The sequence below is a fragment of the Myxine glutinosa genome, chromosome 2 (genome assembly GCF_964187855.1).
Source record: "Myxine glutinosa chromosome 2, kmMyxGlut1.1, whole genome shotgun sequence".
NCBI classification, from domain to species: Eukaryota; Metazoa; Chordata; class Myxini; order Myxiniformes; family Myxinidae; genus Myxine; species Myxine glutinosa.
The window spans coordinates 134,919,756-134,944,652 of NC_136262.1; the positions used below are offsets into that span (position 1 = coordinate 134,919,756).

The window sequence follows — 24,897 nt, forward strand, 5'->3', positions numbered from 1 at the left end:
GAGGAAGACAAATGATGAATTGCGAAAGATGATGGGAATAGAGCCTGTGATTGATGCTGTGAAGAGAAACAGGTTGAGATGGTTTGGTCATGTGTTGAGGAAGGATGAAAGTGACTGGTTGAGAAGAGTGATGGAAATGAATGTAGAAGGAAGTAGAGGACGGGGAAGACCGAGAAAGACTTGGCTAAAGGTGGTTGAAGAAGAAATGCGGGCAAGGGGGTTAACAAGGAGAGATGCAGAAAATATGGCAAAATGGAGAAGATTGTCATGGGGCCTGCAAGGCTAACCCCTGCTCTGGCAGGGAAAATGGCCTTAAAATGCCTGTTGTTGTTGTTGTTGGTTTCGGTGTGCACACAGTAAACCCTTAGATATTTGGGGTTTTTGTTCTTGGAAAATTCCATGATAATTGAAACCAAGTGCCTATGGGAAAAGGGGGTGAGGTTCCTGGGCTTCGAGAAAATGTACCCGAAGGTGGGCGGGAGCTAAAATATAGGCATCGCAATTGAAATAAACATGTAAAATAAATATAAAGCATGTTAACATTTAAATAAGCATGTAAAATAAGTAAATACAGTATAAAATAAACAAAAACACAAGACTTTTACCTTTTTAATTTATTCCAAAACAGAAGTGATTTTTACAAAACAGTGAGGTTGACTGTTGGTAAAAATATTACATACTCTACCGTAAATACTCGTATAAACCACAAGATTGAGCTCAGAATGATGATGATGCTGTTGTGGTGGGGATTCCACGACCGGAAGAGCAGCAAATGCTTTAAGATGAAGCCGCCTGCAGCATTGCCACATAGGAGAAGGGTAAGGTGATCCTTAGCCACCTTCACCCAGGGCAGATCTTTCCTGCTTGTACAGAAAGGTATGAGATGGCATCCTCTTCCAGCAGTAGAGGATAAATGTTGGTTCTGGGACACACTCTATTTAACATGTAAGTGAATGGGGAAAGCGCATTGAAACGCACTAAATCACCCCTTTTTTCCTCTTTTTCTAAGCCCATTTACCTCCTACTAAAACACATTGAAGTCAATGGTCTGCATTTAGCTTATTAACGCTCCCCATTTTTCATTATACTCGTACAGAGACCCAACGAATATTTGTTTCATTTTTAGGTAATAGCTTAATTTTCTTAAAAGAACAATCACCATCTAAAATATTGTTATCGATCGCGGCTAGATGTTATAGACCGAGCGGTTGGTGACCGCGACCTAACAAACTTACCCGATTCCACCCGAACGTTGACTAATCGCGCTACGCTAGATCAATTGAGGAAAGGACACACGGCTGGGATTAAAATGACACGACACCCAGGGATACGGTTCTCAAGACCTCCGGAGGAGATTATATTAGGGCGGAAGGTCAGATTACAACGACAAGAGGGACAGCATAGGAAGATAGGCACTTAAACACGGTCTTATAATAGCCCCGACAGACGACAGATAAACAGGACAAAAACTGACTCACACGGGGATTGATGGCAAGGAAAGGCGGGTTGGTCGATGGCTCAAGGTGCACTCTTGGCTCAGGGGCAAAATCGACCCGGTCCAGTCCAAAGATGCGGGAGGTCTCACTCAGCGCTCGGAGGTGGCTCTCTTGTCTTCTCAAGCTGGGGGCGCATCTGACGTCACGTCCGGTAAGTCGCTTCGTATATCCGGCGGGGAGTGACACGCCCTCGGCTTGTTAGCTCCGCCCCAGATGGAATCGGCCCGTTGCTTCTTATTGGGTGCGGGGGTTACCGGGCTCCGCCCTTGACGAGGGGCCGACAGGGAGCCCCTCTTTGGTAACCCCGTCGAGCACCTGGGCAATGGCGGCTAACCAAGCCGGACTGAGGACGCCCACTCCCCGCGCCGTCGCCGCGCCGCCCCCCTCTGCTGTTGTAGTTGTTGTTGTTGTAGCTTCTTCATGGGGAAGAGATGCGGGGAGGTATGGGGAGGTCCTAAACTCACTACTGGTGCCATACAATCACATTCTGGTGCAACGAAGAGTCAGAATTAATGGAAACGAGTCCTTAACTGACATAGACTAAGAATAACTAGCAAGATGTCCGAAAGTTGTCTACGTGAGATGCGGTGGACCTGGGTACGACATTTAATGGGGGAAAGAGGGGAAGGTCGGTTCTACAGAGTGTTGTTTACAGACAATGGGACTAGGGAATGGGGGATTGGGGATAGTTGGGGAGTATTGGGGAAATAGGGGAATATTTACAAGCGGATATGGAGGCCAAATTCCATATTCGCAACAATATTGATTAAATATGGCATTGGAATTTAACTCCTGGTTTAAGTATCGTCGTTGAGCTGATATGAAATGATAAACTTCTCTTAATGACCTTGTCTGAAATCTCCCAGTGCCACATACCATTTTGAGATTATAGTAAATTTATTTTCCCCCCAATCTCCTGACAACCATCAAAGTTTTCTGACCACTCTAGGATATTACCTCCCAGAGCCTCCAACTTATTCGTATTTAAATTGATTGGCTTATTTGTTTTATCTACTTTTACCCCTGTTATTTTTTCAATAAGACTTATTTGATATTTTTCACATTCATGATGTTTACCATTTAAATACCAAGATTGTTGTTTTCTCCACTCTTTGGTTTGGTTATTGCTTGGTTCTATCATTTATATATTCATATAAAAGGCGGCGGTAGCCCGCTAAAATCCCTAACCCCCCTTTTTATCTTAACACTTATAACCATAAGGGAGACTATCAATTCCATTTTCTAAAATAAACCTCTTATCAAAAGCTCCAAGAGCTTTCTTATTCACCTCTTCTGAATATAATTGATGTTTATAACTTCTTATCGTATTCATTTTTCTAAACTCTTCTTTCTTTAAAGTTAAACAATTATAATTGTTGTGAAAATCAAGATTCAACAGCAACCCAAAGTAGGTTTAATCGTAATTCGTTCTCAACATCATCTAGAGAGAAACCAATAAACATGGTATTAATAATACATACAGGTGAATACAGGTGCGGACAGGCTGTATGACTATAAAAGCTTTGATACATATTGCAGACACGTTACCTTTCTAAGGGAAGCCCAGAGAAGCTCTAGAGGTACATCGCTAGGGTTACATCGTGGTGACGGATCTGCATCGCCTGTCCGCGCTGATATATATATAGGAACCGAGAAAGGGTCGCGTAGCGGCCATGAGGCGAATAACATCAGTGTCGTAATTTGGATGACGATTTCATTACATTCTCCCCGCGCTTAGATCCAAACTCGGCGGTGAAGAACAGCAGACACATACAGAGGAATACATAGGAATGCAAAGAACGAAATACATTGGAAAGATGTCACTGCCGGTCGAACGTCCAAGGGGCCATCAATCCCGATGGCAGGGTTACTGCATTTCAGCCAGTTAGCCCGGTTAGCAATCAATCTCCAGCTATAGATATAGCCCTCATGATAATTAGAGATGATGGATGAATTGTATGTATACATCTACCTCTGCGATCGAATAGAAAACTATTATTATGTATGGTACTTTAATGTTTATGGCGTAGCCCATTGGGCAATGCCGTCAAGAACAGTGCTGGTCCATCTGTATGTATGTATGTATGTATGTATGTCCCCTCAAACGTATACCAATCAGAACTGAGGATCTGGTCACATGACATGGCGATGTGTTATGTTTGTCCCAGCGTCGTCCCGGATCGTTATGATTGATTGCCATGATTGTCACGCCAGATGACCCGGATGGATTGGCCATCCCGGATGTCCGACCGATCCATCCAGTTGACGCCATCGTTGCATGGCACGGATCCAGCCGGACCGCGGATGGATCGACCATCCACGGACGCAATGGCACAGAGAAGGCCCGGATGGATTGGCCATCCCGGATGTCCGACCGATCCATCCAGTTGACGCCATCGTTGCATGGCACGGATCCAGCCGGACCGCGGATGGATCGACCATCCACGGACGCAATGGCACAGAGAAGGCCCGGATGGATTGGCCATCCCGGATGTCCGACCGATCCATCCAGGTAACGCCAACGTGGCATGGCACGGATCCAGCCGGACCGCGGTTGGATCGTCCATCCACGGACGCAATGCCGCAGTGCAGCTCATTGAGGCTGCATTGGGAGGGAGAGGTGTACTCTATTTGATTGATTAATTGTATATTTAAAATCAATAAAAGATTATCACAAAATATTGTCTAATCAATTGGCGCATCGCATAACTAACCCACAAGGGGCGAGGAGGGAGTCGCCACCCGGGCGAGCAACAAGAACCTCCCGGGTCCCCACAAGAGTCGAGGTGGCCCGATCACAGGGATGGGCCATGTCGAGAAAACAAAAGGTCGCAGGGGCCATGGGTCACGGTGTACCCAGTGAGACCAGCGCGACCTCACGGGAGCGCGGCAGATTAGCAACATGGTCATATCCCTAGGACATACTATCCACAAACCGCAAGAATAACGAGGTAGACAAAACATCTGTTAAAGAGGTGGCTGCAGTGCGCTGCATACCGAAGACAGACGACCTTCACAGTCTGGGTCAGGCTGAGTCACAGTCAGACTGGGGCATAGGGGAACGGAATCAGACGAGGCGTCTCGCAGTCTCGAACTACGAGGCAAGAGCTCTGTCCGATAACAACGAGCCCAGAGTCAAGGACGAGCACGCAGTACGGTGTCCTCGTTACATGCGCAGGCGACGAGGGAGTCGGGCGCGACGCTCAATGTCACGAGGTCACCGTGTACTCCCACCGCGGTGACCCTGAGGGAGCGCCGCGGTACGTTGTACACGTCGTGACGTAAAGGACAATTAGTACATAGAAAGGTAACGAATCCCCGATGAGACCGCGGGAAGCACGCCATTACGCAAATGACGCCGCGAAGCGAACGCGTCTAAGATGCTGTAAAGCGTACGCGTGATACAGTCGATGACGTCATCAAGTAGGTCGGGCGGGTTTGACGGCGAGCTCCAGCCGAGCGGCATCCCCAGACGGAGCAAAGCAGCACACCGAAATCCAACGTCTCGCGCGCAGCAGCACCCGAGCGAGCCCGAGATCGGCACACGGCACACGAATCCGGCCGACGGCGAAAGCATCATCTAGGGCGCACCGCGTACGAGGGAAACCGAAAGCCGCGTCTCGGCCCGTTCCCGTTGATCCAGAGCGGGCGAGCCCGCCGAGCCGAGGGGCGAGCACGCCGAGTCGAGATGGCGAGCAAGCCCGGCAGCGACAGACCGCACGACCCGAAGCAGCGCCCCGCCTGCCTGGCTGTCGGGTCTAAGGAGCGATCACATACAACGCCCTGAAGTAGCATCTCATATGAGGTGCATCGAGCATGAAGGATGAAGAGGAGGCCTTTCAGTCCGACAAGCCTGCTCTACACCAACACTACATAAACGCAATATGACGCAACCCAACAGCTTATCGAATTAAATAATTGGGTGAAACGCGGGGTGTAAAAAAAAAAGAATGAAAGCATTCGGTCCACATACATTCCATGCACAGCATTTTTACAATGGTCGCAGGTGGTTAACGCATACGCCGTTTGATCAAGTAAAACAAAGGACGAAGAAGAACGATCACTTATAGAATACACATGGTAGTCAGGTATACGATCAACCATTAGAAGCATATGCCCGTGTGTCGTGAAAGGCTATGAAGGTCCCGCTCGACGTCCATAGAAACTCGTCCGTGCTGCGACGAGTCCTCGCCAGGGCCCAAGCGAGCCTCCATTGAGGCGTTTCCGGGCGATCCCCTACTCAGTGGGGCCGGCGAGAGGAATCCAGCGAAGATGCGGCGCGCGCAACGGGCGCGTCGTGCATAGTAGGGATTCCATCCAGCGACGGTGCGGCGCGTGATGCGCGTGTAAGAGGGGATCCGACGAGCAGCGAGGAATCGCCGGCAACGCAGAGAGTCCCGCGATCAGAATCGCCGGCCTCACAGAGTGCCCGCGAGAGGAACCGCATGCAAAGGGGTCCATCCAGTGAAGAGGCGGCGCGCGCAACTGGCGCGTCGTGCATTTGTAGTGATTCCTTCCAGCGACGGTGCGGTGCCACGCGAAGGGTGCCACGTGTAGGAGGTGATCGGAATCAGGATGGGATCGCGGGCCTCCCAGAGTAGTAGCACGCGATGGGAGCAGTGCACGTCGATTCGCGTGGAGGAGGTGGTTCCACCGAGTATCGAGTGGTCGGGGTGAGCCGGTCGTGAGAGGCACGGCGTGCTTCCGACGAGCAGCGCGCGTTCGCGCGGAGGAGATGGGCCACAGAGTAGCGAGTGGTCGGAGTGGAGCCGGTCGTGAGAGGCACGGCGTGATTCCGATGAGCAGCGCGCGTTCGCGCGGAGGAGATGGGCCACAGAGTAGCGAGTGGTCGGAGTGGAGCCGGTCGTGAGAGGCACGGCGTGATTCCGACGAGCAGCGCGCGTTCGCGCGGAGGAGATGGGCCACAGAGTAGCGAGTGGTCGGAGTGGAGCCGGTCGTGAGAGAGAGATGTGACTCGGAGTAGATGGGCCACTGAGTAGCGAGTGGTCGGAGTGTGCCGTCCGTGTGGAGGCATAGCCGACATGGGAGACGTGATCACTCGCGTAGGAATCTCAACTCGGGCCGAGGCACGCGTATCTAGGATGAATCCCTCGGACGGAGCCGTTAGTGCTTCCGAGCTGCGACCGGACGGGTAGGCCGGCGGCTCCAAGCGGGTCCGTCGTTCCGACGGGGTCTCAACCGCGGGACGTTGCCCAGTAGCATCGTGCTCCAGGCATCGAGCCGGAGTCCGTCACGCCTGCTCTGGCGTTCGGGTCTCATGAGAGCAGGTCGCTTTTTGTCGACGCGGTCCCGCGAAAAGGCTTGCGACGTCCCGTCTTTCGAGGCAGGCCGGCAGTGAGAGTAGTCGGAGCTCCGTTGCTGGAGCTAGCTCGACGGGTCCTCCGCTGGGCATTCTTCTCCGAGGCGAGCAGTGCAGGAGCGATGTCAGGAGAGGAATTACGATTAAGTGTTGTGAAAATCAAGATTCAACAGCAACCCAAAGTAGGTTTAATCGTAATTCGTTCTCAACATCATCTAGAGAGAAACCAATAAACATGGTATTAATAATACATACAGGTGAATACAGGTGCGGACAGGCTGTATGACTATAAAAGCTTTGATACATATTGCAGACACGTTACCTTTCTAAGGGAAGCCCAGAGAAGCTCTAGAGGTACATCGCTAGGGTTACATCGTGGTGACGGATCTGCATCGCCTGTCCGCGCTGATATATATATAGGAACCGAGAAAGGGTCGCGTAGCGGCCATGAGGCGAATAACATCAGTGTCGTAATTTGGATGACGATTTCATTACAATAATAATTTTCAACGTTTATTGTTTCTTTAATAACATTTTTCTTTATTCCTTTCAACTTTTTATCACTCTTTTCAATATTATTATCAATATATTTATAAGCATAAGCCTTAGACCTCAATCCCACAAATTCACTCATTACCTTACCCCCCAATTCATCCTTAAACTTTCCAATAACCGTTTTATTCTTTGAAGAAAACAACTTATCACCCGACTTATAATGACTTGTATCATATATATCAATATCATCAATCATATCTGAATAAACATCTTCTGTATCAATTTTCAAAATAAAACTATCTGTATCCATATAAAGTAGATTAACATCATTTTGATATTTCTTCCTTAAGTTATTGTAAAAGTAATCATATTGTTATGTCTGGCGGGTAGTGAGATGTAGAGCAGAATAGAGCTGAATAGGTAACATGCTTCGTGTGGCGCGGTAAGGAAAACTACCTTGTAATAAGTTCATCTGTAGGCGTTTGTCGGGTTAAGATGTATACTTGTGAATCTACCAGGAGGTTCGAGTGATAAGTAGTGTAGGGATTAAGAATAAACCCCCGTGTGTCCTCACCTGGTTAGCCAAACCTTTGTCCCTTTTGGCACTGCACACCACTTAGACATTAGTTAGGACCTTTAGTACAACACTAAATAATGCCCTCCCCCCTGACATGACTTAGGAAGAAACCAGGCCAGGACACCGCCGCATGGCCCCCGCCATTTACACTTCCGACAGGCCTATCCACCTTGGGTACCACGCGCTATGACCAAGGAATAGAGGACGAGAGTTGGGGTGGCGCGGTGGGTGTGCACCTGGGCGAGTCGGTGAAGGAGACTGATTGTTTGGCAGCGTGCCAAGGCTGACGTCACCGGCCGAGGCTATAAAAAGAGCGCGCGGAACTCAGTGCAGAGATCTGTATTAACGAGCGCCGAACGCCATTTTCGAGAGTTGAGATCCCGAGTGAGATCCCCAGTTGGATCCCGAGACGAGTTGAGTGCACAGAGTTGAGTTGCGCGGCAGTTGAGTTGCGCGGCAGTTGAGTTGCGCGGCAGTTGAGTTGCGCGGCAGTTGAGTTGCGCGGCATTTGAGTTGCGCGGCATTTGAGTTGCGCGGCATTTGAGTTGCGCGGCAGTTGAGTTGCGCAGAGTTGAGTTGCGCGGCAGTTGGTTCGCAGTTCACGGCCTGAGTTGACGAGTCGTTGAGTTGCTCTCTTGGTTTTGGACATCTACGCTCGTGCTCTGGCAGTCTCTAGCGGTGCTCGGTGCTTTGGAGTTTGGAGCGGGGGACCTCGACGTGTGCAGGCGGAGTGGGCGTTGGCTCGGGCCTTCACGTTGCTGTGGTGCTTGGAGCGAGGCCTGGTGGCGGCCGAGTGGGGCCGTGTTACAAGAAGAAGACGACAAGACAGATAAGGCCATTACCCATTCCCCCAAACATAACGAACGTTTTTCTTTATTAATTCATCTCCCTCGTCTCGCCTCCGAAATCTGTTGTGTGTGGGATCCCAATTTAGCTACCTTATTTTATTATCGGTGCGTATTTTCCTGTCCCTGCCTTTATTTAATAAACCCTTGTATTATTTTCCTTTCCCATTAAAATCTGTGCCCGCTTGAGTTGATTGCCCCTTACAGGACCGGAGCTACGCCGGCACGCTGCAGTTAAGCGCTTCCGCAGCCTCCATTTTCCTTATTCCTCCCGCGCGGCCATAGCCGAATCCGTGTTTGGGTAGTTGCCTCCAATAAGACCGTTTAGGCTATAGGTTCTCAAAGTGGTCCCTACCGCCCCCCAGTGGGCGCTGGGAACTTTCAGGGGGGCGCTCAAGAGTCCACGGGCGGTAGGGGGGCGCTGGGAATGATTTGGGGGGGCACTGGCGATTTAGAGGAGCAGCGGCGATTTGGAGCGCTCATTTGGCTTCCTGCAGTCTGAACAGGTTACCCGGCGCCATTCGGCAAATTGGCCATCCATTCAACGACCACATTCTTTCCCTCTTCACATGGTTTTTATGATCACATATTCGCTGATGTCGTGTAGGTATTTTCTTGTCCATACATGCTCATTGCTCATGCAACAAACATGATAGTGTATGACACCAGCGAAATACTATTGGCCGCCAATGCGGCCAATAGTACAACACTAATTTTTGTCACGTGGTGCCATTTCAACCAATCGGCTTGCAAGAATCTTTTTATGCGGGATATAATACACTATTCATGCTGGACTATTCAACGTGCCTGGTTCAACTTTACAGCCTGGCCTTGCCAGCACAGACATTGGGCAAGGTATGAACAGTCAGTGTTAGCGCTGGTGTTAGTCTTTCGACATTTTGGCGTGTTAATTTCGTTATTCAAAAAAGCTTCACGTCGGCTTCAAGATGTCAGCCTCAAAGAAAAAGTGTCGTCAGTATTCCGTTGAATACATCAAGTATGGATTCATTCCATCTCCGACGAACAAACAGTTACCGATGTGTTTGTTGTGTGGTATCACGCTGTCCAATGAAGCAATGAAACCATCTCGACTGAGCGAGCACCTGAGTAAAAAGCACAGTGATAAGGCTCGCGCAGAGGTCAGCTATTTCCAATCGCTGAAAGAGAAATTTGAGAAGCGATCCACGGTAACGACGATGTTCAAAGCCAGCCAAAAGCTCGTGGATAAAGGACTGGAAGCGTCGTATAAGCTGTCATTGCTCATCGTCAGATCTGGAAAACCGTATTCAATCGGCGAACAGTTGATCAAACCAGCTGTTGGGGAAGTAATAAAAACCGTTATGGGCCAGGATCCGAATCCAGTTCTCTCGTCGATTGCGCTCAGCAATGATTCCGTGGCCAGGCGGATTGATGAAATGTCATCAGATGTAGAAGATAAGCTGTGTAGTGAGCTGAGAAGCACACACTTCGCCATCCAGCTGGATGAGTCCACTTTGCGTGACAGTGAAGCTCTGTTACTCTGCTACGTTCACTTCATCCGTGATCAGGAAATGGTGGAAGAAATGTTGTTTGCCCGCTCTCTCCAGACCGATACGAAGGGTTCTTCCATCTTCAAAACGTTGGAGAAGTACTTTCCTGATAAGAACATACCGATGGAGAACATTCTCGCTTGCGCGACGGACGGGGCACCAGCGATGGTTGGTCGCCAGCGTGGTTTTATTGCGCTTCTGAAGAACCAGGTACCGTCCGTGTTCGCCATTCACTGTGTCGTGTACCGCCAGCATCTTGTAGCAAAAGCTCTCAGCACCAGACTTCATACATCACTCCAAACAGTAATCAAAGCAGTGAATAAAATTAAGGTGTCGTCTCTGCATGATCGGCTGTTTCGTCAGCTTTGCCAGGAGAACGATGAGGCATTCAACCGGCTCCTGTTGCACACCGAAGTTCGATGGTTGTCCAAAGGCGCTTGTTTGACCCGTTTCCTCAACAGTGGTCGAGTTTCTGTCTGAAATTGATACGGAGCTATCGGAGGGAGTGAATGCGATTGAGCATGATGTGGCTTACCTCACGGACATATTCAGTATACTGAATGATGTCAACAAACAACTCCAGGGTGACCATATGACGCTGATTAAAGCAAAGAAAGTGATCTGCGCGTTCGTAACCAAGGCGACTCTGCACAGGGAAACCCTCGGCCGCAGAGATATGTACCACTTTCCCCGGTTGGCAAAGGAAGCTGCTGTTTCTGATGAAGAGCTGCTCGTTTATTGCAATCACTTTGAGAAGATTCGTGGAGATATGGAACAGCGTTTCAGAGACATGCTAGAACTGTCGGTGCCAGCATGGGTGATCAACCCATTCAAATGTGACATTCAAGATGTGAAGTGCGAATTACAGGACGAAATTATCAACCTCCACAATGATGATGAGGCGAAGGCAAGATTCTCGCAGCATGAATACGGCAAATTCTGGATTCTGGAGCGGGGCGAATACCCCGCAATGTGTACAGAGGCAGAACTGCTGCTGATGGCATTCCCCACATCATACCTCGTTGAAAGAGGGTTCAGCGCCGTGATGGTGCTGCTGACCAAGTATCGAAACCGCCTTGACATTACCAAGAGGGGCGATCTGCGTCTCTACCTCACTGAGATGGAGCCAAACGTTCGTAATCTCGCAGCGAGTCACCAGGCCCACCCTTCACACTAACGGTATTTGGGCCTGTGATAACAGATTCCCAGTTTGCCTCACCTGGGCCTGTTCTGCTGAAACATTGTAGGTTGTGCAAAATAAAATAAAAAGTAAAGTAAAATAAAGTAAAATATTATTCAGAAAATATTTGGCTTCTGTTGTTTTTTCTTCCTATCTACATACATTCTGGGTGTCCGACCATGAACGATAGGACAAGGGGGGCATTGGGCCGGTCCAAGAGGGCAGAAGGGGGCGGTAGTCCAAAAAAGTTTGAGAACCACTGGTTTAGGCTATCCGCGACTCTGATGTTAATCAGAGTTGCGCGACACTGGTGTTAATCGGAGTTGCGCGACAATACATTAATGACTTTGACAAGTCAATAAATTGATGTTCCAATATAAATAGGCTTATCCATTTCAATACTCTCTTTAACCAAATCGATAGCACAAAAGTTCTCTGAAAACACCACTGCTCTTTGAAAATTGGGTCTATTAATTAATTTTGTTGCTTGTTTCGAAAAAGATGAAGCAAGTCATGTTTTGTCTATTCCTAACATTTTCCATCGTCTTTACAAATACAGCATTATTCATCAATTTATAAAAGTCTTTCTCAAAATCAGTTTTTGCTTCAGTTCTTTGGAGTGTATTAAAATCAATATACTCCTTCAACCAATGGCTTTGTTTAAACTGTAAAACTCTATGGATCTTCTTTATTCTCAACCCTGCTGATAAACATTGTCTCAAGTTCCTTTGGTGTAAAACATAATTGTCCCCCGTCGCACCACGGAGCGAAAGGGGGACTGGTTTTCCCGTGCGTGCGTGCGTGCGTGCGTAAGCGAAGGACAGAGTTCTAATTTGGTGTGTGGGTGCAACCCACGTCAAAATCCAAGATGGCCGCCACCATGTATGTCTGACGCCATGTATGTCTGAACCTTGTGAGCGGAATATCTTGAAAAATAAGCGAAGTACCAAATTCTAATCTGGTGTGTGGGTGTATCTAGGCATAAGGAAGAACGTTATTGTCCCCCGTCGCACAGCATAGCGAAAGGGGGACTATGGCTTTCCCCTCCGTCCGTGCGTGCGTGCGTGTGTGCGTGCGGGCATGCATGCGTGCGTAAGCGAAGGACCGCATTCGAATTTGGTGTGTGGGTGCAACCCACGTCAAAATCCAAGATGGCCGCCGCCATGTATGTCTGATGCCATGTATGTCTGAACCTTGTGAGATGAATATCTTGAAAAATAAGCGAAGTACCAACTTCTAATTTGGTGTGTGGGTGTATCTCGACATAAGGAAGAACGCTATTGAACATTGGGTCGCCACGTCAAAATCCAAGATGGCCGCCGCCATGTATATGTCTGAACCTTGTGAGATGAATATCTTGAAAAATAAGCGAAGTACCAACTTCTAATTTGGTGTGTGGGTGTATCTCGGCATAAGGAAGAACGCTATTGAACATTGGGTCGCCACGTCAAAATCCAAGATGGCCGCCACCATATATATGTCTGAAACTTGTGAGCGAAATATCTCGAAAAATAAGCGAAGTACCAACGTCTAATCTGGTGTGTGGGTGTACCTAGGCACAAGCAAGAACGCTATTGAAAATTGGGTCGCCACGTCAAAATCCAAGATGGCCGCCACCATGTATGTCTGAACCTTGTAAGCGGAATATCTTGAAAAATAAGCGAAGTACCAACGTCTAATTTGGTGTGTGCGTGCACCTCGGCATAAGGAAGAACGCTATTGAAAATTGGGTCGCCACGTCAAAATCCAAGATGGCTGCTTCCATGTATGTCTGAGCTTTGTGAGCGAAATATCATATCATAGCATGTTTTCTGCGTCTTCCACTCTGTCAACTCGCATCACTTCCCCAACGGGGGACCTAGGCGTAACGCTTGTTGTTTTTGATTTTAGAACTACCATAGTTTTATAAACTACACATATTGTGAATACACAACATTTTTGAACAAATAAAACAATTTTAACCTTTACAGTTTACACAGTGCCTTCCATGCTAATATTATCTAGAATTCTACATCAAAGTGAAATTAGTTTTTTTTTTCTTCTTAAAATGCATTTATTTATTTACTTTAGTTTTACACGTAGTCACTTCAAAATGAACGTATCCCATGCTGTAAACCATATCTTCACGTGTAAGTGTCACTTACTTTAATTATATCTTGATGTTGAAAATGTTGTTGATACATGAACTAAAAATACCGGTAACTATTTGGGGAGAAAAATGAAAAAAGTGGCACGTGATCCAGGCAGCTGTTTCTTCAACTTCATTGTGGCTGGCTGTTAGCTCTCTTCGCCTTTTGTTGCCTTGGCACATTTGTATTCTGTAGGCCCGATCTCACATATGTGCGATTGATTTGATGACGTACGGAACTTGGATGTGGCATACACATGATAGATAATTATACACGTTTTCTTTAGTCTGATTATCCTTTTGCTCACTTAACCTAGAACGAGGATTCTTTTGTGATTTGGATCCAGCTGAGTGAATCATCGTTTGTTAAATTTTTTAGACAAGGCATCAAGAAGCATTGTGTGGAAGGTAAGGCTTGACTGGCTGAGGTTCATTTGCTGCCAGTCCCTCAACTCCACTTTAACTCTTACTCTTCTAACTAGCTTTGCTGGACATGCATTTTCCTTCAATTTCAATTATCTTATGGATTCCTCTTGTCTCGATCTGTTTTGTGCGTTAACATTGATTGATCTGTGCATAAATTACAGGATTACAGGAAATATGTTTGGATTTGCTTTCCTTTTAATTGCTTAATGTGTCACTTGTGTTTGTGCTTTATCTTGATTTCATTGTGGTATTCTCAAACACGACCAAAGTAAATTAGCACTGGTTTTATTTTTTGCCATTCTTGCTGAACCACCATTCCCCTTGTTTCTTTGAAGCTATTGATGTGGTGCAGCATCTCTGTCGGCATAACAACCAATGTGTGACACTGTCCTGGTGTCATGACGATATTTCCCACTTGTCATAAAGTATCCATTTTCACAGAAGTTTGGCCATTATCCTGAGCCAGACTTAGCGTTTGTCAATACAAAACCATCTGCAGGCTTCAATGAAGTTTTCCTTTCTTTCTTCCAAAATCACCTTTCCACATTTATCTTGTTTGTGTCTTTACATGTCTGCTTGGCTATCCCTCATCTATTGCTTCCCTTGTCGTGTCTTTACGTCCTTACTTATGCTGCCTGTGTGTTCCTTATTTCCCTGTCCTACCTTGTATGGCAATTCCGTATGCTCCATTGCTGTGTCATCGTCGCCCTTCTGCCATTCAGCTCTTCGGCGAGTCCAAATATCTGTAAAAAGTTTTTTTTTTTTCTTTCTCATTGTTCGATTTCAACTGCATGACCAAACCAATGTTGCCATTGGTAACTGGCATACAGTGATTTTTCTTTTTTGGTCAGAGGTGTTAACACATTCCCTACTTTGATTTCCACTAGTTTGACAGAAAGGCGCATAGTCTCGCTTGCCTTTGAGCTGGTTAGCCTGGGTTTGATTCTCATTTCAACTATAAAATGTCATATTAGTGTTTCATAGGCAGGGTGGTGCATCAGCCTGTGCAACACACATTGGTTGGATGTTATGCCCAGGACCCATCTGCTGCCATTGATTGCTGGTGCTCTCCATCGATCTCTTCCCTCTCACCCTTTCCTTTCATTGGCAGCACATTGCCATTTGCTGGGGGTGCAGCTGTGCCACTGATGCATGCCTCCTGTAGGTTAGAGCAGGGATTTGAAATTTGGCCTCTGGTGCTGGCATTGGCTCACGCACTTTGCAAATGACACCGTGGGATCTTTCTTAATGTCCACCAACTAATGCTGGCAGATGGGATGCCCAGGTGAATGTCCATCCCAGTGATGGCACATCCATTGATGATCAATCAATCAATTTCATTAACATTTTTCGTTTACAAGCAAAATATTAAATGGTGGATGTTGAATCTTCAATCGTGCCTTTTGATGAAGAGCAGGTGAGTTGTTCCCAGCAATGTCATAAGTTCCTGACCTAATCAACCATTGTTTAGCCTTTTCCACCGAGGCACTTTTGGATTCCACCAGACGTAGCGCTTTGTATTCAGGCCAAGGAGTTCAATTTTCATCTCGTCAGACCACAGAATATTTTGCCTCATGCAAACAGTTAATTGATCCATTGCTGTGTCATTAGTTGGTGAATGGTGAACGTTGGTCTTGAAGTCATTCACGTGCCTTTTTGAAAACTCCAGGTGTGCTGTCATGTGCCTTTTTCTCATGAGTGGCCTCTATCTGGCCACTCTCCCATGAAGCCTAGACTTGTGAAGTCCTGCAAAGACTGTGTTCTTCTGGCAGGTTCTCCCACCTCAGCCAAGTGTTACGGATTCGTCACTTCCGTTGTGGCTTTCATCCACTTGAGACATTTCTGGTTCCATGTATTATTATTGTTTTTTTTTTTGTTTGTTTTTTTGTATACAAGATCGAGGCATCGTGAAAGAGCGAACATTAATCATACAGAAAGACAAACCGACACATAAAACATATAACATCGGGAGCAGTAGACAAGATGGGGAGAGAGGTGGAAGGACACAAACACAACATTTGAGAGCAGGGACCGAGAGACATGGAGACATCGAGAGATCTGTGAGAGGGAGAGGGCTTTGGGGAGGGGCATGGGAAGGGGGGGGGGTGGGAGAGGTATAAAACATATGGACACTGCCAGGACTTCCACGAAAGAAGTTGGAATTTCAAACAAGGTGGATCTGGGGTGAATTAGCGGGGGTAGAAAAGATCAAGGTTTTGGATGGGGGAAGATAAGAGATGGTGGTGAACAGCTGTTTTAAAGACCTGGAGGGAGGAGTGGGATTGAAGGGAGTGAGGGAGTTTGTTCCAGAGGCGGGAGAAAAGAGGAATGAAAGAGTGAAGGTGAGCAGACAGCCGAGATTTCGGCAGTTTAACCATCAGAGGGTTGCTGGCAGATCTTGTGTGACCTGCAGGAATATTTGGGGGACAGAGCACAGAGAGAGCTGGGGGTGCAAGGCCGGAGAGGAGTCGGAAGAAGACAGAAAGACCACCTACCTGCCTGCGGTGAGTGAGTGAAAGGCCCTCAGAGATAGCTTCATCGCAGGAGATTCCAATAATTCTGAAAGCTTTGGTTTCAACAGCGTGAAGCCGAGCTAGGTGTGAGGCAGGAGCATCGGCCCAAAGGGGAGAACAGTATTCCATTGAGCTGCGGATAAAAGCCTTGTATGTGGTGAGGAGCTCAGGTGTGCCGAGGAAGGACTTCGCACGACGGAGGATGCCCAGTCGGCGACTGGCTTTGGAGGCCAGCTTGGAAATGTGGTTTTCCCAAGAAAGATCATGGCAGATAGTGAGACCCAAAAGCTTGAGCGACAGTACTTCTTGGAGAGGATTGTTGAGAAAGTAGATGGGAGGGTTGTCCAGTCGATCTTTTCGGAGAGACATAGTAAGAGTGTGAGATTTGTCAGGATTGAAAGACATGTTCCACTTGTTTGACCAGTCTGTGATTTTGTCCAAGTCTTCAGAGAGTGAGGAGGCTGTAGACTGCCGATCTGAGGGAAGAGGAATGGAGCGGCAGAGAGTGGAGTCATCAGCAAAGAGATAGAGAGGATTTCCCAGAGAGTCGGAGAGATCATTGATAAAGACCAGAAAAAGCACAGGGCCCAGAACACTGCCTTGGGGAACTCCAGCCTGAACAGGAAGGGGAGATGAGAGAAATACATTCAGGGCCACACGTTGACTACGACCAGAGAGGAAGTCCGCAAGCCATGCATGGAGATTTCCATGGATACCATAGGAGGAGAGTTTGGTGAGCAGAGCTGGGTGCCAGACCGTATCGAAGGCACGTGATATGTCAAGGGAGACAGCTCTGATTTCCTGTTTGGCATTGAGGACTTCCATCCATTGTTGAGACAGCAGAAGCAGCATGTCCAGAGTAGAGTGACCTGGTCTGAAACCAAATTGATGATCAGAGATCAAGCCATTGGAGAAGAGGAAAGATTTCATATCCGAGGCAATGATGGATTCCATGACTTTGCTGATAATTGGGAGCAGGCTGATTGGTCTGTAGTTGCAAGGATCTGTTTTTGCACCTTTTTTGTGTAAAGCGGTAATGTTTGCTGATTTCCAGGATGCTGGCAGATGACCTTGAGCAAAAGAGAGGGTGAAAAGAACAGAGAGAGGGTGAGATAGAGCGGCACAGCAGGATTTTAGGACCCGTGGGCTGATGCCGTCTGGTCCAGTTGCAGAATCAGAGTCGAGGTTAGACAAAAACTCCTCCACCTTGTCAGGAGAGAAGGACACAGAGTCCAGGAGCAGTTGGGTGCGACTGGGAAAGGTGGGAACAGAGAGAGATGGGTTTGGGACTAAAGATTTTGAGGCAAACAGAGTTGAGGCATTCGGCTTTGTCACGTGCGGTGTCAACTGTGTAGCCATTTGAGGTAAGGGAGGGGATGGAGGGGGAACATACACCAGAAACGGCTTTGACCAGACGCCACCAGGATTTGGAGGAAGGAGACAGGTTTGAGAGTTCATTCTTCAGTGTGGAGAGATAGTGCTTCCTGGCACTCCTGAGGGTAGACACATACTTGTTCCGAGCTTGGTGGAAGGAACTGAGATTGCCTTCAGTTGGCTTAGCCTTCCAAGAGGCAAAGGCAAGTTGTTTCAGGGCAACTTGTTTGAGGGAAATAGCAATTATTATTGTCAAAAGGTAAAAGGAATGTTTTCAAAATGAAACTGGATCGGGAACCGGAAGACGAAGAAGAAGAGGAGAGAAAAAGGGCAGAGCGAATGAGTCAGAAGAAAGCCGAGTTGCTCCGGGTTCTGAAGCGAATGTTGGCGAGCCAGAGTCACCAGCGAACTTTCGGTTTCCGGGAGAGGAATTCCTACGACGGAGTTGTCATCGCTGTGACCGGTCAACCTGCGTGTCAGGTTTTGCGATCGATTCAGGAGAGAATCATCGCCGTGCCGTGCGCCACGAGACCGGGTCGTCGGCCATTTTGACTCGCACAGGACTTGTGCTTCGCTCGCGGTTTCGTCTCTTCTCGACCATTTTCCCCGCATACAGACGTCGATCTGGGGCGTGTGTGTGACCTGGCTTTTTGAAGGTTAATTTGTCCATACCCGAGGGTGTGATCTCTCAGTCGCCTGTAGGGTGCCTTTGGATATCCCAGTCGCCTTGAGGGCGTCTTTGTACAGCTGTGGCTGTGTGACTGTATTTGCCATCCAAACGGGATTCTGGTCTCAATCGGGCATCGTTCTGTCGATCGCTGGAGCGAAGCAACTTTGGGCTTGAAGCCGGGAATAAGAGACATTGGGGATGTTCGTGTTTCACTCACTTGGAGCACAGTGAGTTCTATATTACCAAAACTGATGGTACCATCATAGGACATGGATTGTTCTATTGAATAATATTATGGTTGTACTGTTATTCTTGTGTGGGAGTTTTCGGACTTCCGGTCCCTCGGGCGACGAGGCTTGCTTCGAGCTCTCCACGGCATCGAAGTTTGAGTGTTTTCCCATTCGTGTCTTTGTCGGGTTTCCGCTGGTTGTTTTGTTGTGTGTGTGTTGTGTGTTTCTGTTTAGTTTTGGTTTTGTGGTTGTTGCGGATTTGTGTGTGATTGGTCGTTTTTTATTCGCGCGTCGTGCGCGGCCTGGTCTTTCCGGGCTCCCTTCCCCCCGTCGGTGTTTTGTGAGTGTAAGTTCTTTCCTTCATAGTATTTGCTTGTTTCTTTGATTTTCTTTTCTCCCCCCTGCCTCTCGTGGGCATCTTACCCTTTGTCCGGCGTTTTTAAAAACAGGACAAACGGATAGACAAATAATTCTATATTGATTCTTTCTCTCCTCCCGGACACGTGCTTGTTCGCTCTCCTCCTCGTCTCGACTTATGCTGTGCCCCGCCCCCTGTATCTCGTTTTTCTTCCGCCTCTGCTCCTTCTTTCTCAAATCCACGTTCTCTCTTGGAGACTTTTCCCAGATTGTTTTTCATGGTTTTCATGGTTCTGTTTGGATATTGTTGGAATATGTTTAAACCGCACCCGTGATGCTGACGCCGCCCTCCCCCCCCCGAATTTCCACGTTTTAAACGTTTCCCAGTGTGTACCCTGGTCAGAATAGGTACACCGTATCCCTGCGTGTCGTAAGAGATGACTAAGAGGGTTGGCGTCAGGAAGGGCATCCGGCCATAAAAACATTGCCTCAAAAAGAGAACCATGACAATTACAACTACATATGGGCAGGGTGCAGCCCGAAGTGGAGATCGGTTTCTGAGGTTTGGGACATGGAATGTAGGGACAATGACAGGGAGATCAGGAGAAGTGGTGGAAGTATTGGTCAGAAGAAGAGTGGACATATGCATATGTTGTGTGCAGGAGACGAGATGGAAGGGAAGTGGTGTGAGAATGGTGAAGGGTAGGCAGGGACAGAAATACAAGTTTGTGTGGCAAGGGTGCCCGGAGGGCGTGAATGGTGTTGGTGTCCTGTTTTCTGAGGAGTTTGTAGACAGTGTGGTGAGTGTGACTAGAGTGAGTGATAGGTTGATGATGGTGAAAATGATGATTGGAAAGCTCTTGGTGAACGTCATCTCGGGATATGCTCCGCAGGTTGGTCGAAGCGATGAGGAGCAGGACAAGTTCTGGTGTGCGATAGAGCAGCTGATGGAAAACGTGAAAGATGAGGAAGTTGTTGTGGTGGGAGGAGACCTGAATGGACATGTGGGAAGGAGTATGGATGGTTTTGAGGGAGTTCATGGGGGTTACGGATATGGTGTGAGAAATGGAGAAGGTGAAAGGATTTTGGAGTTTGCTGATGGAGCTGATTTCTTGATTTGTAATACTCAGTTCCAGAAAGAGGATAATAAGCTTGTTACATACACGTCAGGTGGGTCGACGACAACCGTTGACTACCTGATGGTGCGTAGGCGAGATAGGGCGCACCTCCGGGATACAAAGGTGATCCCGGGGGAGGAGGATGTTTCACAGCACCACTTGGTTGTCTGCAACATAAGGGTGAAAGGTGCGAGGAGAGCTCGGCGGGTGAAGTACCAACCGAGAATGAAGGTGTGGAGGTTGAAAGAGATGACAGTAAGGGAGGCATTAAAAGAGAGGCTGAGTAGGGTAGAGGATGATGTGGTTGAGCTTGAAAGTGGTTGGATGTCAATGAAAGCTAGTCTGTTGGGAGCCGTTGGTGAGGTATGTGGATGGACAAAAGGACCACCGAGGCACTCGGAAACATGGTGGTGGGATGATGAAGTTGGAAAGAGGATTGACGAGAAGAGGAAGAAGCTCAAGGAGTGGCAGAAGGCAAAGGGTACGGGAGCAGAAACAGCAGAGCATGAAAGTTATAAGGCAGCCAGGAAGGCTGCAAAGAAAGAGGTAGCAAAGGCGCAGGAGGCATGTAGGAAAATGTTCGGAGAACGCTTGGATTCGGAAGAGGGTCAGAAAGCAGTATTCAGGGTTGCAAAGCACATAGCGAAAGAGAGGTGTGATGTGATGGGGGTGAGTTGCTTGAAGGATGAAGTGGGACAAATCGTTGTCGACCCAGATGGAATTAAAGGAAGATGGAAAAGATATATGGAAATGCTGTTGAATACAGAGAATGCATGGGATGGCAACATAGAGAGTAACCCAGTTTTAGGACCGACAGAGAAGATAACTGAGAACGAAGTTGAGAAAGCGATAAAAGCAATGAAGAGTGGAAAAGCGGGAGGGCCGACGGGAGTTGTGGGAGATATGTTGAAGGCAGCAGGAAGTTGGGGTGTGAAGAGAATGACAGAGATCTGTAATCTGGTGGTGAAAGAAGGCCGCATTCCAGTGGATTGAGAACTGAGTACACTCGTCCCTCTATACAAGGGGAAAGGTGACCCTCTGGAGTGTGGCTCGTACCGAGCGATAAAGTTATTGGAGCATGGAATGAAGGTATTGGAAAGGGTGTTGGAGAGGAGGATAAGGAAGAAAGTGAAGATCGACGAAAGGCAGTTTGGATTTATGCCAGGAAGAGGAACGACAGACGCAATTTTCATTGTGAGGCTGTTGCAGGAGAAGTACACGGAGAAGAGGAAGAAGTTGTTTTTGGGGTTTGTTGATCTGGAGAAAGCATTCGATAGGGTTCCACGCAAAGTATTGACATGGGCATTGAGGAAGTTAGGAGCGGAGGAATGGTTGATCAGAGTAGTGATGGCAATGTACAAAAGAGCGCGCACAGCTGTAAGGACGAAGGACGGGAACAGTGGTGAGTTTGAGGTGAAGGTGGGAGTGCATCAGGGGTCGGTACTAAGTCCACTGCTCTTTGTAGCTGTGATGGAGGTGCTGGCTCAGAACATAAAGGAGGGTTTACCGTGGGAGTTGTTGTATGCAGATGATCTGGTGTTGATTGCAGAAAGTATGGATGGACTGAAGGAAAAGATGAACAAGTGGAAGGAATGTTTGGAGACAAAAGGTCTGAAGGTGAATATCGGAAAGACGAAGGTGATGGCAAGTGGTAAAGCATGTGGTGAGGTGGAAAGAACTGGGAAGTGGCCGTGTGTTGTGTGCAGGAAGGGTGTCGGAGTGAACTCCATTCAATGTACAATGTGCGCTGAGTGGGTTCATCAAAAATGTAGTGGTTTGAGAGGGTCATTTACCAGTGTGGCAGCTACATTCAAATGTAAGGTGTGCACAGAGGGAGCTGCAGATGGAGGAAATGTTGAGTTGGATCTTGGAGACGGCGTGAAGCTGGAAGGTGTGAAAACATTTTGCTACCTCGGAGACATGCTGAATGGGGAAGGTGGATCAGACTAGGCAACGGTTGCTCGAGTGAGATGTGCATGGAAGAAGTTTCGGGAACTGAGTGGCGTGCTGATGAGGAGGAGAGTGTCGTTGAAGCTGAAGGCAAAGGTGTATGCTGCATGTGTGAGAAGTGTTATGATTTATGGGAGCGAGACATGGGTAATGAACATAGAGCAGCAACGAAGGCTGGAAAGGGTGGAAATGCGAATGGTTCGATGGTTGTGCGGAGTATCGTTGAGAGAGAGGAAGACAAATGATGAATTGCGAAAGATGATGGGAATATTGCCTGTGATGGATGCTGTGAAGAGAAACAGGTTGAGATGGTTTGGTCATGTGTTGAGGAAGGATGAAAGTGACTGGTTGAGAAGAGTGATGGAAATGAATGTAGAAGGAAGTAGAGGACGGGGAAGACCGAGAAAGACTTGGCTAAAGATGGTGGAAGAAGAAATGCGGGCAAGGTGGTTAACAAGGAGAGATGCAGAAAATAGGGTAAAATGGAGAAGATTGTCATGGGGACCGCAAGGCTAACCCCCGCTCTCGCAGGGAAAATGGCCTTAAAATGCATGTTGTTGTTGTAGTTGTTATTCTTGTGTGATCTTAATACAATATTTGTGAGTAACAATTGGGGTGGCTTCTCCATTGATCTTTGACATACAGAATAACACATTTTTCTGCCGTGACTCCTCTCGGGGCTCGGAGGTACATCGTGACCAGGGGGTCGGGGAGGAGCACGTAACACAAGGAACTCTGTAGTTCTGTCAGAATGGTCATTGGGTTCTTGGTCACCTCCCTGACCAAGGTCCTTCTTGCCCGGTTGCTCAGACGACTAGCTCTAGGAAGAGTATGCGTAGTTCCATATTCTTTCCATTTCCTAGTGATGGAGCTCACTGTGCTCTTGGGAACCCTCAACACTCCAGAAATTGTTTTATACCCTTCCCCAGATCTAAGCCACCTCAATTGTATCTCGGAGTTCTACTGACAGTTCCTTTGACTTCATGGCAGAGTTTCTGCTCTGATATGCACTATCAACTGTTGGACCTTATATAGAAAGGTGTGTTTCTTTCTAAATCATGTCTAATCAATTAATTTGGCCGCAAGTGTAATCCGATGAAAATGATAAAAGGAAATTGGATGCACATGCGTTCAATTTTGAGTGTCATAGCAAGGGATTGAATACCTATTGACTCAAGACATTTCAGCTTTTAATTTTTCATTTGTAAAATTTTCTAAAAAATATAAATTCCACTTTGACATTATGGGGGTATTATGTGTAGATAAGTGACAAAAAATATCTCGATTTAATCCATTTGAAATTCGGGCTGTAACACCACAAAATGTGAAAAAATCACTCGGTGTGAATATTTTCTGAAGGCACTGTATGCATATGGTAGGCAAAGAAGGGGGGCAAATTCCACTAAAGATTCGTTGGTCTCGAGTATCGTTTTCTTTGTAGTTCCTTATAAAAGGTAAAATCGGTGAATAAGTTGCCATCTGATTTTTATCTGATGAGCATATACCTTATTCTTGTACCTTTCCTCTTTCTTCCATATGTCTGGGAATGCTTGCCACTCCAGGATGCCTTACAAAAGCTGTCAGAGTCGCTGGCTTTGTCAGGCAATGTAGCACGGCAGGATGCAGCCAACCCTGCCCGCCATCGCAACACTGGAGCAGTTCTTGGTTGCCTTGCTGAGAAGTTAGCTGGTAAGATTAAAACGTTATACCTGCAAGTTGTTTAATTTTATCTTATTTTATTTTATTTTCCTTTCTGAAACTTTTAATGTCACAAAATACCATAACCCATTTTGCAAACTTGGCATTATTATTTATTTAGCTCTTTTTTTGTTAATTCAAGGGAGGGTGTTTTTTTATTTTTTTTTATTCTGCTCATAGATCAGAATGACTTGCGGCAATGGGGCAAAGGGGAAGGCAGATCATGGCAGATAGTGAGACCCAAAAGCTTGAGTGGCAGAACTTCTTGGAGAGGATTGTTCAGAAAGTAGATGGGAGGGTTGTCCAGACGGTCTTTTCGGAGAGACAAAGTGAGAGTATGAGATTTGTCAGGATTGAAAGACATGTTCCACTTGTTGACGAGAGAGAGACAGAGACACACAGACACACAGACAGAGAGACACACACACACACACACACACACACACACACAGAGACAGAGAGAGAGACACACACACAGGCAGACAGAGAGAGAGAGACGCAGACCAGGCTGCTGCCTGCCGATCTGAGGGTCGAGATATGGAGTGGCAGAGAGTGGCTCAGGCACGAGAAAGAGGATTTTCCAGAGTCAGAGAGATCATTAATGAAGAACAGAAAAAGCACAGGGCCCATAACACTGCCTTGAGGAACTCCAGCCTGAACAGGAAGGGGAGATGAGATAATTCCATTTAGCGGATTTAGTAGATTTCCTTTCTGAAACTTTTAATATCACAAAATACCATGACCCATTTTGCAAACTTGGCTTTATTATTTATTTAGCTCTTTTTTTTGTTAATTCAAGGGAGGGTATTTTTTATTATTCTATTCTGCTCATAGATCAGAATGACTTGGGGCAATGGAGCAACAGATAAAATGGGGCAAAGGGGAAGGCAGCAGACAAGACCAAACGGATGCACCAAAGAGCAAGGAGATAATTTGGTTGAGAAGGGTATCCACAGTTGTAGCACAGCTCAGTCGTGCATGCAAGAGACCA

The 24,897-nt window shown here is 47.3% G+C and overlaps 1 protein-coding gene across 2 annotated transcripts in view; it reads left to right on the forward strand.

Moving 5' to 3' along the window:
- The window catches only part of RSPRY1 (ring finger and SPRY domain containing 1), a 242,018-nt gene that overhangs the window by 71,368 nt on the left and 145,753 nt on the right, over positions 1–24,897 (forward strand). For both annotated transcript variants that reach the window (XM_078771686.1, XM_078771685.1), the window contains exon 5: positions 23,771–23,897. In XM_078771686.1, coding sequence (XP_078627812.1) covers positions 23,771–23,897 — 127 coding nt within the window. The remainder of the gene's footprint in view (positions 1–23,770; positions 23,898–24,897) is intronic.